This window comes from Panthera leo, chromosome A2 (assembly GCF_018350215.1).
Source record: "Panthera leo isolate Ple1 chromosome A2, P.leo_Ple1_pat1.1, whole genome shotgun sequence".
NCBI lineage: Eukaryota > Metazoa > Chordata > Mammalia > Carnivora > Felidae > Panthera > Panthera leo.
In genome coordinates, this window is record NC_056680.1 from 89,757,215 (window position 1) to 89,770,800 (window position 13,586).

Genomic DNA, 13,586 nt, shown 5'->3' on the forward strand with positions numbered 1-13,586 from the left:
AAAACAATGCTGCAGTGAATATTCTTATGTTTATATCCTGGTGTACTTCTAGTGGTATTTCTGTTGGATAACCAACCATGGAGAAAGAGCCAGACCAAATGACAGGGTTGTATGAATGCTACTACTAAGTTAATAAGCCCCTCATCAATAAATGCACAGTCATACCAGCTTACAATTCTGCTCTCACCTTTGTTGCCAAGGATTTGAGTTTTCCCAGCAGTGACTGTTTATTGGAATATACAACTTCTTCCTCATTATCTTCTCCTTCCATGATAGCACAACTGTCTGCAGCTGGGAGTTCACACTCCTTTGAGTTAGTTGTCATCACTAACTTGGAATATTTGTACTCCAGTCTAAGTAGTGATAAATAAAGTGGCTGATTAATATAAATTAATACTCATTTTAGGTGGTCATAAACCAGCTCATTAAATGCTCTTGTAGTATAGTTGCTCTATTGCTAACAAATTTCCCTCGCCTATAGCTAAAGCACTATGTGTTCTCATTTACCTACCATCCATGCACAAATCTTTTCCAGGATTTCAGAGAATAATGAGAATAATGGCAGTACAGTTAAAGTTATCAATTAACTCACATTGATTAACCTGTCCAATTATGAAGAACTTTTGAAAAACAGAGAGAAACCTTGACATCTGAATGCATTTTCTTAATGTAGAAATATTTGGAAGCTAACTCACTATATAATTTTCCAAAGTTTAGTTCATACGAATGAAAATACCATAGGTAAGTGATTTGGTCTTTATTGTTTCTCTATACAACTCATTCCTTTCTATTTACTACCTTATAACAGATCAATATACATTCAGAAAATAGACTCAATATTCAACTCTACATTCTTGGAGTATTGGAGTAAACAGAGGTCATATCTGCCTATAAACTTAGTCTATTTCTTTGCAAGTATCTTTCCACAAGAAACTGAAAAAGAAAACAGTGGAGCAAGAAGACACAATGTTGTCATGAAAAGAAAAATAGAGGCAGAGAGAGACAACTTAACTTCTGATCTCAGCTCTGCTCCCATCTACCTGAGCAAACAAGAGCCTCCATTGCTCTCTGTTTTACACAGATAGGTCTAATTCAATAACCTCTAACATTCTATAATCTATTACCAGAATAATAATCATTTCCATTTCTTTTCTTAAAGGCCTTTCCTGTAACTCCTTCACTGGGAGAAAGTTCTTGTCTCTCTGAAAGAAACTACTGGATGTAACCATAATTAGGTCTACATTTTTCACAAGAAATCCTTCAGTTCTTACATGGTCACTCCAATGAGGTTACTTACTTCCGATTCTTTTTCCAGAAGTAGCAAGTTAGAGCCACCAGCAAAACCGCAGTGAAAGCTCCCACACCTGCTCCCACTTTCAGCCAAAAGTCAACGGTTTCGCAGGTTGACAACTTTTTCTCAGGCAAAGAAATTCCTTTAATGCACCATTTAGGTTCATTCCATACATACAAGGTTTCCTTTAAAAACACACATAGACAGATGACATGTGAAATGAGATTCAGAAGGAGAAGGGTTCTGCTCTTTATTCATAGTAAGCATAGAGGATCATTCAGCACTCAGCTAGTAGAAGCTTCAGAAAGACAAGAAAGACAGGGAATGAATAAGAAAATAATGAACAAAAATACAACAAAACCAAATAAAAACATGGGTCACCAGATCAGAAGGCTGGGTACATGTTGAGGAGGTTGAATAAAAATGACTCTATTTGGACACAGTATTTGTGCTTTTTTCCTCAAACTTCTTATGATCCCTGACTTCTGAGTCATCTTTTTAAATGACAACTTAGGTTGTCTAATACAGGTAACTGGAACGGGTTTCATCCACCTATGATGTTAGTCCAGTTCCTCCAACAAGCGTCTCCCCTGAGAAAAAGAGCAAATTCAGGACCCAGGACATGTAGGCACACCAGGACTGGCAAGCTTTGGTGACTGGTGTTGGGGGAGTCACACAGACTACACCCTTCTTTCCCATGCATTATTCTGGTTCACCTCCCACAGTAGGTCCTTATTCTTATGCTCCCAAAGTAGAGGACTCAGTGTTGTTACGGCAATGTTTTTCAAACTGCAACTTGCAACTGACTAGTGAATAACAAAATCAATATACTGAATAGCAATCAGGAATTTCTTTATGAATAGATCAAATAACACTAACCAGAGCCAAAATTAGAATACAGTGCATGCTTCCTTTTATACTTCAACGAATACAATGACCAGCAGCAACTTGCATGATGATTATATTCATTGACATTAAATGACATAGAACACTCAATTTTTTGACCATTGTGTCTGACTAAATATTCTGGTATTTGATGGTCACTTGAACAACACCCTAACAGAAGGATAACACCATGATGTGTAATTTTATTGTACATGCACGCAGGTTTCTGCAATGACACAAAGAACAGGAGAACCATATTTACTTTAAGGAAAAGTTTCAACCAAGTTCTGGATAAAAATTCTCAGCATGTTTTTTAGAAAGGACATTAGTAATTGAAATTTTTTTTTACTGCATGACAACTGTAACATTTTCATTAAATTTAATGTAAATAAACTACATTTCAAAGGGGTCACATTATTTTTATAAGAATGATGAGGTGAGAAATGAGGGGCATGTTCAATCAAATTCAAATGCTGCATCTCTAAGTGTAAATAATGACAATAAAAAGAAAGCTGTTAACTCTGGTCAGCCAATGATGACTTCATTGGAAATACATTCTAACAAAAATTTTTGCCAGTGAAAATGCTAAAGCTCTAATGTCTAACGATAGTCTTATAGCCGAAATGTTAAAATTTCAAATTAAAAAGATCTTTGTAAACCCAGAATACTTAACTTTTCAATAAACTCCTCAAATTGTTAAAGAAAAAAAAAAAAGATCAAGCTACTGGCACAATTCCTCAGTCATCTGTAACTATTAATTAGAATGCCTTATCCCTTCATTCGGTCACGTCATTGGCAGAGGAGAAAATGGCTGACACTGCAGCTGAAAAATTTATTCTTCCAGCATGCTGGGATATTTTGTGAACAGAGTGAGATAAATTTGATGATAAACTTAAAAATATCCCTCTTAGTGATAACACAGTATCTCTTCAAATCTTTACTACTGGATGACATTTGGAAGTAATGCTTACTACATACTGAGAAGCTGGTACAGATTTCTCAGATCCAATCTGATAAGAGCATTTCTTCCCCGAGTTGTGCCACTCTCAGAGTTTACAACAGCTCTAAGTGGGTACTTGCTGCAGTGTGTAAATGTAACTTCATACACATCTGGATTCAATATATTTACAGAATTGGGAACATATGCTCTCCATCAATACAGACTGAAAAACTGCAAAGGATGGAGCGGGAAATGGGACAGAAACACAGTCCAATTATTAAAAACTGAAATGATACCCACAGCACTATTTTGCAATCACTGTTTTTTTCTATCATAAGGCTGTTGCCACCCAAAGAAATCCACCCTTGCTCATGAACATGCCATAGTACCTGCCCCCTTACCTGCAGCTTCACTTTCTGGGGGTTCACTTGGGAAGCAGATGACCCTCCTGATAGATCATCAGAAGGTCAATACTAGCCGAACAGTACATCATGATGCCTACGTCATCCACCTCACTTCATCTCATCACCCAGGCATTTTATCATCTCACCTCATCACAAGGAGGGGGAGCTTAGTGCGGTTAAGATATTTTGAGAGAGAGACCACATTCACTTAACCTTTATTACCGCAGATTGTTACCTCTAACTGTGCCTAATTTATAAATTAAACTTAATCATAGGTATGTATGTACGTATGTATAAGGAAAAGCAAGGTATATATATAGTGTTCGGTACCAACCATGGTTTCAGGCATTCACAGGGCGGTTGGGTACATATTCTTCATGGGGGAAGGCAGGACTACCATAACGGAAAACAGGGAAAGCTGTCATTAGTATTATATAAAGCTCACTGAATGGCAGACTTTTTAAAATATTTTATTCAGAGACTGGCAGTAAATACCCACTTCCTGTGTCATACCCATTTGTTTTACTGTCTCAATGGAATACACTAAGGTGCATGAGCTTAAGTGTGGTATTTATATTTTTCTAACTGAAGCCCAATCTCCTATGGCAAATATTTTCAAACTTGACATCTAAGTCTAACAGAAAGGTGTATTTAACCAATTTTGCAGTTTCTCAAGTTACATTTGAAATTTGGGGAGGGAAATTATATATTTCAATATGATTAACACATGAAAGTGTTCCAAAAGTTTATTTTTAGGACAAAAACAAATATCTAAAAACAATCACCTTGCAACTATGTGTTCGTAACATTCTTATAGCATGCTGAACAGAAGTGTTTTTTTTTTTTAAATAAGGAAAGTTTGAATGAAATTAGAGAAACTGTTGTAATCTCATGGTCTTAAACTTCTAATCATTACTTTCTGGAAGAGAAATGTTGAATATTAAAGAATATTTAGAAAAGAGGTCATCCGACTTTTCAAAGCCCTGGAGTTGAACTTGGTGGCCAAAGAAGGGAATGCATTTGTTTTTTACTTATTCTTTAAAAAATAAGTGTATCGGGGCGCCTGGTGGCTCAGTCAGTTGAGTGTCCAACTTTGGCTCAGGTCATGATCTCATAGTCTGTGAGTTCAAGCCCCACGTTGGGCTCTGTGCTGACAGCTCAGAGCCTGGAGCCTGCTTCAGATTCTGTGTCTCCCTCTCTCTCTGCCCCTTCCCTGCTCATGCTCTGTGTCTCTCTGACACAAAAATAAATAAAAACGTTAAAAATTTTTTTTAAATAAGTGTATCAATTTTTGAGAAATGGTAAAAAAGAATTTCCACTGTGAGACATAAAAAGTATATTATCATTATTATGAGGACTACAAAGAAACCATTTTTTTTTTGTAAGCTAAGAATTTCCATCCTTGACCCACTTAAAAATGTTAAAAAGAAACTGGCTGAACAGTGTACTACATGCATGAGCAGCATGGTCTCTGTGTGCTCCAAACTGGAATGAGCTATCCAGAGGCAAGCACACTTGATGAATTAAATAAAACATTCCTAATTTTTGTTTTAGTGTTGCCCATCTGGGAACTTTTCCTGTTCTGTATTAAATCATTTGATGAAAACACATTTTATATTAACTTTACGCTTAGACTTTATCATAAAATATGAAAATAGGTACTGTACCATGAAATTTAATTTCATTTTTAGGCATATTGCTAAGTGTCTGAGTTGGTGTTTGTGTACTACATTTGCTGTACAATGTATTTCTTACTACAGGTTCACTTCCTAAATTAAAGTTAGAAAAATCCCTAGAGGGGAACACTAGTGCTCCTAATACTCTGAATGCAGGAGATTAGGTAGAGCATTCTGATTTCTTCCTGCACTCCTGCCCCCCGACCAGCCAGTGACACGCTCCTCTACATGTTCCTGGACCACACAGCGCTCGCTCCTTGATCCCCTTATGCAGTGAGCACTCCAGCATGCTCCCCACTCCAGGTGACCTGAGCAACAGTCCTAGCCCATCTGTGTTCCAGATTTTCAGAAATCCTATCAGAATCTGATTCTCTGATGCCAATTCCCCAATAAGGTTACCACCCCCAGTAGTGATTTAATATCATTTGTGCATTTTTATTGTTAGTTCAATAGACTTCAGACAGGTTGAAGGGGTAAGTCATCTTGAAGGAAGAAAAGCTTGTGTTTTTCCTATGGCACTACTCAAAGCTAGTGCAGTGAAATAAGCATGCTCAAACACTACTAGCAGAAGCGCAAAATGATACGACCAGATCACGTTAGTAATGTGTATCAAGAACCTTAAAAATGTCCATTGCCTTAGATCCAATTAATCTCTTCTTTATGATAAATTCTAAGGAAAGAATCAAATTTCCAACTAGGGTGTTCCTTACAGAGTTATTTACAAAAATACAGTTTTCAATTTTTCTCAAATGTCCATCGGGGGTTTTATTAAATCCCAAATTGTCTCTATAATAGAATATTTGTCAATCACTAAAAATCATGTTTTCAAAAAATTTAATGACAATAGAAATATATTAAATGGAAAAAGGAAATAAAAAATATAGAGTGGAGAATCCCAACTTTATTTTAAAAAACACATTAGCAAAGATATGATTGCGCAGAAAATACAGAGTAGGATCTTGATTTTATTATGTGTGTACATGCTTTATTTACTCTTTAGATATGCTTCTTGTAGTGAATCACTTATATCACCCATGTCTTAATTATACCTATAACTGCATTATATAAATCACATCTTCGTTTGATATTTTTATAAACCAGATAAACACCATAGCCTACAACTCCTTTGCATGATTTATTTTTCCCAATGCCAGTGCATACCTTCAGCTACCCCCGCATATGGGAGTTTACATACTAAATTTGATTTTAAATGCATATTAATGCAACATTAAGTTAACTATAAGCTTTAGCCATGGTTTTGAACCTGAGTTTCTAGGATCTGAGTGATGCCAGACTTGTCTATTTTTCTTCAATCACATAGCTCTGTGTAGGTAGATATGACACTTACCTGAAATCCTCTCTTACAGGCTCCCTCAATCTCATGGAAGTCATGTTCTGTGCACAGAGGGCAAGCTTCAGCACTCTCCCACAGAAAATAGAATGTACACCCATCACAGGTGCCTGCTGGGCACTTGCTGAAATAAAAAATGAAATGACAGCTCTTATATTCAGCCAAGTCCAATAAACATTGGAGTGCCTACTGCATACCGGAAAGCAATGTGTGGGTGCAAAACCACAACTCCACACCTATTAGGATAGCTACAATCAAAAAGACAGGCAATAACGAGTTGCAAAAATGTTAAGAAATTAGAACCTATATACACTGCTAATGGGACTGTAAAGAGAGACAAGTGCTTTGTAATAAGGTGGCAGTTCTTCAGACCATTACAAACAGTTACCACATGATCCAGTAATTACGCTTCTAGATAAAAATCCAAGAGAAATAAAAACGTTTATCCACACAAAAACCTGTACATGAATGTTCATAACTGCATTATTCTTAACAGCCCAAAGGTGGAAACAACTCAAATGTCCTTCAGCAGATGAAGAGATAAACAAATGTGATATTACCATTCTATGGGAAATTACTAGGCCATAAAAAGGAATGCAGAAGTAATACATGCCCCAACTTGGATGAACCTCAAAAATACACTAAGTAAAAGAAGCCTATCAAAAGTTATATGTATTTGGGGCACTTGAGTGGCTCAGTAGGTTAAGCGTCCAACTCTTAATTGCGGCTCAGGTCATGATCTCACTGTTCATTAGTTCAAGCCCTTCCTTGAGCCCCACATCAGGTTCTGTGCTGACCATGCGGAGCCTGCTTGAGAGTCTATCTTTTCCTCTCTCTGTCCCTCTCCTGCTTGCTCTGTCTCAAAATAAATAAGCTTTAAAAAAATTCTATATATTAAATGATGCTATTTTTATAGAAGTCCAAAATAAGAAAATCCACAGCAATAGTAAGTTAGTGGTAAGCTTGGAGTATGGAAGGGAGCTAAGGTAAAGAGAAGCAATAGCCAAAGGGTATAGGTCTTTTTAAGGTGATGAAAAAGCTCTAAAAATGACTATAGTCATGGCTACATATATCTATGAATATACTAATAACCACTGGCTTGCCTGTTTTAAATGGGCAAACTGTATGGCACGGGAATTTTGTCTCTCTAAAGCTACTTTTTTTAATTTAAAGGAGACAGATATAATGACACAAAAGTTCTGGGAGAACTTCTTGGTGGAAGGCATGCCTAAGACAAGTCTAGAATATCCAATAGGAGTTAGCCAGAAGAGAAAGGAAGAAAGTAAAGGAATGCCTGCCAGAGGGATGAAATGGTAGACGGATTGGAAGGGAATTCCAAGCTGGTCATGATCACAATGGCTTCAAGAGCAGGACAGTGCGTGGGCACAAGGCATACAGGCAAGAACTAGGTGGTGGATGGAGGTGCCATTCCTGTTTGAAGTAATGTGTTTAGGCAAAGGTTTCAGGGAAAAGAATGATGAACTAGACCATGGTCTCGACAGTGTGGTGGGGTGGGGTGGGCGGGGGCGGGAGGGGGGGGGTGGGACATGAAAACAAAACAACCTGAAGTGAAAAGACAAATAAAACAACTACCAGATCGACACACAGCTGAAGGATGGAAATGACTGTGCACTCCTGGTTTGCCTCAGCCAGACGATGACTTCTTTCAAGAGGCAGTTACTGTCACCACCCGGTGATGACGCAGGGGCCTTAGACACAGGTGCAGGATCGCACTGAACCAACCACCAGGCAGGGCTGGAATGGAGACTTTTTGAAACTGCTTGCTGGTGGGTGGGCCTATTATATCAGTTTGCCTCCTTCCTTTTAGGGACAGATAAACACAGCATGGATAAAATTAAACTGCTTTTACTGTGTGGAGAATCCTTATTGACTGAAGCAGGAAGTTATGTGGAAAGGTTCTGGTGGGAATGGCTGTTTTGTTCATGAATTAATTAAAATGGGGAGAACACTATTCCCTTCATTTGTCTACTATACTTCCCTTAAATTAAGTGTGCAAATTCAGGGCAGTGCCCTGAAAACCTCCTTTAGACCTTTGTTGCTGCTGAGTACAGGTGTCCTGAAACACCTAGGGCAAAAGATAGACACACAATCATAGGGAGAACCCCAAAACACCCCTTCTTAAGTTTTAACTTCAGATGCCTTTCTGATGATAGGCAATCCAAAACTGTAATTTTCGGTCTACCAGCGAAGTAAAATTCCATACCCTCAGTATATATTCTCAGGATACTCTACAATATGAACCCTGACACAGAAGTCTACAATACCTAAAAATGGACTACGTTTTTAGAGGCCTATCCTTCCAAATGCTTGCATGCTGTAGACCAAGTCAACGTGGTGAGATGTAAATAAAAGCATGATTCTGTGTAACGTGCTTCAGAAAGAGAGGCCTGGTACTATGAGAGCTAAGAACAGTGATGAAGGGGGACGCTTTGGAAAAATGGCTTAACTCTTACCTGCCTTGATTTGTTTGTAAAAGGGAGTAAAGTATATTCAGACCAAGAAACAAAAAGAGATTTAAAAAAAAAAATGGTAAGTACAAGAGATGAAAATCATGCCACCTAAAAAAATGATCCCTACTTCCCATCAGTAAAACCAACTCAACATTGCACTTCTGAAAAAAATTGGGTAACCTATTAGAAATGTTTTTCAAGAACACAATTATTATTTGCATAACAATGAGCTGAAACTTTAAAGGTAATTAACTTTTTTGATCATTTAGCAAAAAGTACCAAAATACTTTCCTGCTCAATTCTCTCCTTCCCAAATTATTTTGTTTTATCTTTCCCACACAGAGACATTTTCAAGGGTGGTGAGGGCTGTTTATCTTGGGAAAATAAAATAATAAGTTTGGTAAAATTCGAGAAAAAAAACTGAACAAATAAAAAAGAAAAGGGGAAAATTAATCAAAGTTGCAAAGAGCTCTGCAGAGAAAACCTGGGTTACAGGTGTGGCTGGACTTGCAAGTGATTTTGTGTTTTTCCACAAGTGATTCGGCCCCTCCCCCATGCTGTTTCAGATCTGTAATTTATCAGAAATGAGATGTCTGTTCCACTGCCTTCACTGGGTTGTTATAAAGGACAAAATGAGAGAACAATTTGGGAAAGTTTAAAGTACTGCAAAATATAAAAGACTATTAACAATTCACATCACTTTCTATAGAACTGGGAGAAGTACAGAATTGGGGGAAGAAATCAAGACATTGATATAACTTATAAAGCTGCCATTAGGTGTCAAAATACTGCAATGATTCAGTGCCTTTCCCCGGTAGACTCCACTTTTTAAAATATACTCTTAGGTTAAAAGCAGTTTAGTTTAGAATCAATTCTTCAATTCTTTGAACCCAACGAATCATTTACAATGTGGAACATCCAAATTTGATTCTTTGTTATAAACGTTAAGTTCCACAGTTGAATCAGCCCTTCCCTGTGAAATGACAAGGATGTAGGAAGCAGTACTAATTTCAATAGTGCTTATATATAAAAGGAAAATAGGGAAAAAAAAGATGCAAGAGTATATATATATTTTTTTCTTCTACTAAGAACAAAAAAGCAAGTAGTAAGATAGACAAACACTTTAATGCCAAATATGTGAAACCTTTTTCCCTTTGATGACCTGTGCCACCACTATCTCTACCCCCTACCCCCTGGCCTTGTAAAGGTGTCACTAATTGTGCTTCTTTTATAATTTTTGATCCACAAGATCACCATAGAAATCAGAGAGAAGATGTCTGAAGAGCCAGTACATAATCCTGGAGAGCTGGGGTATGCAAGGCTAGAATTCCACAAGATGACCCCAGGGCTGTGAACTCTAGGTAGAGAAACCACCATCAACACAAAGGATAACCAGTGCATCCTAATTTGGTTTTACTGTTAAACGAGGAAGACTTTCCAGTTTCCTTATTTTGCTCTGGAACTGCCTTACCACTGCGGATAGCACTGGCCATGTGTAAGAATTCAGGTGAATCTTTTTTTTTTAAGTAAGTGATGTCTTAGATTCTAAATTGGATACATTTTCTGGGGGTAAAGTGGACTGAGCTATGAGTTATTAGCATCCTCTAAATGAATCATCTTACCTAAAGCAGGGTCTACTTGGTTCATCTACTAATTCATGGACAGTAATCTTAATTTCTTATGAACTATTACAACCCAATACTCAAACTATTGCTAATTGTTTATACAGTTGATAAAGCAGTATAAACTTGTTTTTGCCTGAACTTTATGCAAACTCCAAAGTTAAAATAAATTCATGTACGGTGTAAGTATGTTTCTATCCCTCGTACAGTGGGTCTCAGGAGACCGGGGGGAAAGGCCATAGTCTTATATGCCTAGAACTTTTCTCATTTGGTGTCAGAGCACTAATGTTACTCAGACACTTTCATGTGAGGCTTTTCTGGGTTTCTTGGGGTTCCCCTATCTCGGAGTTCACAGACAGGCATCGTCTGGCATAGGAGATGCTGACTAGCTGCCAGTAACTCCCTTCGGCTTTGGCTTCTGAGAAAGCTCAACCTTTCTCTGCTAAGAATGCCAATGGGCAGAAAGCCTTCTTGTGTGGGGTCCATAAAATGGCTTTGGTTCTTGCTCCAATTTTGTTTGCCCTGAGGCTGAAGAGTATAAATCACTTATGACTGAGTTTGAACATAAGATTTTTTGACCTATACCTCTTAGATCCAGGGATATAAAATTCTACCAGTCTCCTGCAAAAACCACCCTTTTTACAGATTCCCCCCGAGGTTAATTACCAAAAGCCAGAATCCGATCAAGATCTGTACAAACTACATTAGCTGACACTCCCCAGTCCCTTTTACCTCCAGGCTCTGCAAAATCTGTCAAACTTGTCATCCTTATTTCAAAATGGATCCTTAAACTTTATGACTGTTTCGTGACATTTTTATGTCATGTCTTAAGATTACTCATTAGTGCTGAAGCATATAATTTTAACGATTCTGTATTAGAATTTTTCCATTTCTTAATCATAATGGGTTTTTACTTGTTGCTCATAGTGTTTTATATGCCTCCTCATTTTCATTGTTCTAAGAACATATTTGGCTTTAAAATTTTAAATTCTATTGCCTTTTAAATTTAACTTGTGCAGATTTAGATATCTATTATCTGTCCATAAATAGTTCAGAGGAAAAAGAAAACAAGGAACTCTGTTAACCAATCATTATCCTCTGGCTCCTACCAACTCAAAATGGATAGACATCTTGGCTTCAACAGAACTCCCCCAAAACCAAAGAAGATACTACATTAGTGTCGTATAGGTCCAAAGACTTTGACAGAGGAACTCTCAATCAGAGCCTGTGGAATAAAGCCTTGGTACATTCAACCTCTGAACGCCTTCAGGACAGATTTCTGAAGCATCCCTTTTGTGAGATATAATATTCTCAGAGGCTATGCTTGCTTGCTTGCTTGCTTTCTTTCTTTCTTTCTTTCTTTCTTTTTAATGAGCAACAGCCCCTCTCCACTTGGCCCTGAGACGCCCACTAGCTTGACTCTATCTCTGAGACTGAGGCTACACTTAAAACTGAAGATGAACTTGGATTTTGAAGGAGGTTTTGGCAAAATAGTTTTAGACTGATTTATGAACCACCCAAGCAGTTAAATATAGTTATAAGTTGAGGGAAAGAGAAAGAGAGAGCACGATGTTTTCCTCTAACTCATACCATTACTAAAGATGACCTTGTTGGAGGGAGGATGACTCATTTTAAACAAGGCACCAATAACTTGCAGATCAAATGAGTTATCCCCCAGATAAATGTGATATTTGTCTCTCTGCCTAGTGTGCTTCTTTGCAAATCTCTACCTGTGAAGAACTGGAGGGAAAAAACAGCAAGATGAAAACATGATGGTAAGAACAGAACGAGACACAGTCAGGACAACATTCCATCCTGAATGTGCCAACACAGTTATACAGCCTGGGTCCTCAGTGTTTCCTACTGTGTGAAATGAATGGGTCTGACTGAGGGATCTCTAAGGTGCTATGATATCTCCATTATCAGAGTAAAAATGATTCCTTTTGCCCATTTTCTAATGATGCATTTTCAAAACCTTTCCATTAATAGAAATTTCTCACATATTTGAAAGAACTCTTCAAACACAATGCTGGGTCCAAAGTTTTCCTAATGAAAGAAGAACTTCCAAGTTTTCCAACCACCTCCAATCATGACTGGAGGCTGGCAAAGTTTCTTAGGCAGAGGCTGGAGGGGGATCTATTCAGGGATATCAGCAGTCTACTTTGTTACAAATTCGTTTGCTGGCCAAGATACAAACTGCACCAGATAATCCCAAAGTCCAGCCTGGCTCTCAGATTGCATCTGCCACAGACATCATGCTGTTAAATTTTTATCTAAAATGTCTCACACCTTCCAGACACTTTGTAGAATTAGAAACCAACTGCATTTGCCAGACCAAACAGACAGGTTGTAGTTTTCCAATTGCAGATTAGTAGGCAGCCCTGATAATTTGCTGTTCCCTCTAAACTTCAGATGAGATACGTAGAGAATACACATTGCCCCTTTTCTCCTGCCCCACGACTCTGTTAAGACATTCCCATTTTCCCAGGTCACCAAGATACAGAGCCCCAACCAACATCACTACTACTAAAGTCTCCTTTCCTGGTTTGCCAAGATTCTTGGCCAAGAGAGGAGAATTCCCGGGGGTGGCATCCCTTCCAAATTGCCAAAGTCTGCTTTCTGAGATTTTTTTGGTTACAGCATATGAGATTTTTCGAGGCAAGTGCCTGGTTAGCACCTTCCTCTCTTATGGAGATCTTAAAGCTCCCCAAAGAAAACTGCAAAGTAAATCCGCTTCAAAAGTAACGTAAGAAACTGGGCTCTGTTAACAATTCCTTACTGTTAGTAGGAAATCTTTATTCAGCCCCACAGCTAAAAAAAATTCTAATTATTTCAGGACAAGCTGCTGTTTCTCATGTTCTGATCCCAGAGCTCCCCCTTGTGCCCTAATGGGAAACTGATTCAAGAAAGAACTAAAACACACTTAGATTGTTAGGTTCAAGCAGT

The 13,586-nt window shown here is 38.0% G+C and overlaps 1 protein-coding gene across 2 annotated transcripts in view; it reads right to left on the bottom strand.

The window, feature by feature from the left end:
- Positions 1 to 13,586, bottom strand: part of ELAPOR2 (endosome-lysosome associated apoptosis and autophagy regulator family member 2) — a 182,191-nt gene that overhangs the window by 14,628 nt on the left and 153,977 nt on the right. For both annotated transcript variants that reach the window (XM_042916730.1, XM_042916725.1), the window contains exons 19-21: positions 6,545 to 6,671; positions 1,298 to 1,476; positions 188 to 353 (exon numbers count right to left, since the gene is read on the bottom strand). In XM_042916730.1, the coding sequence (XP_042772664.1) occupies positions 188 to 353; positions 1,298 to 1,476; positions 6,545 to 6,671 (472 nt within the window). The remainder of the gene's footprint in view (positions 1 to 187; positions 354 to 1,297; positions 1,477 to 6,544; positions 6,672 to 13,586) is intronic.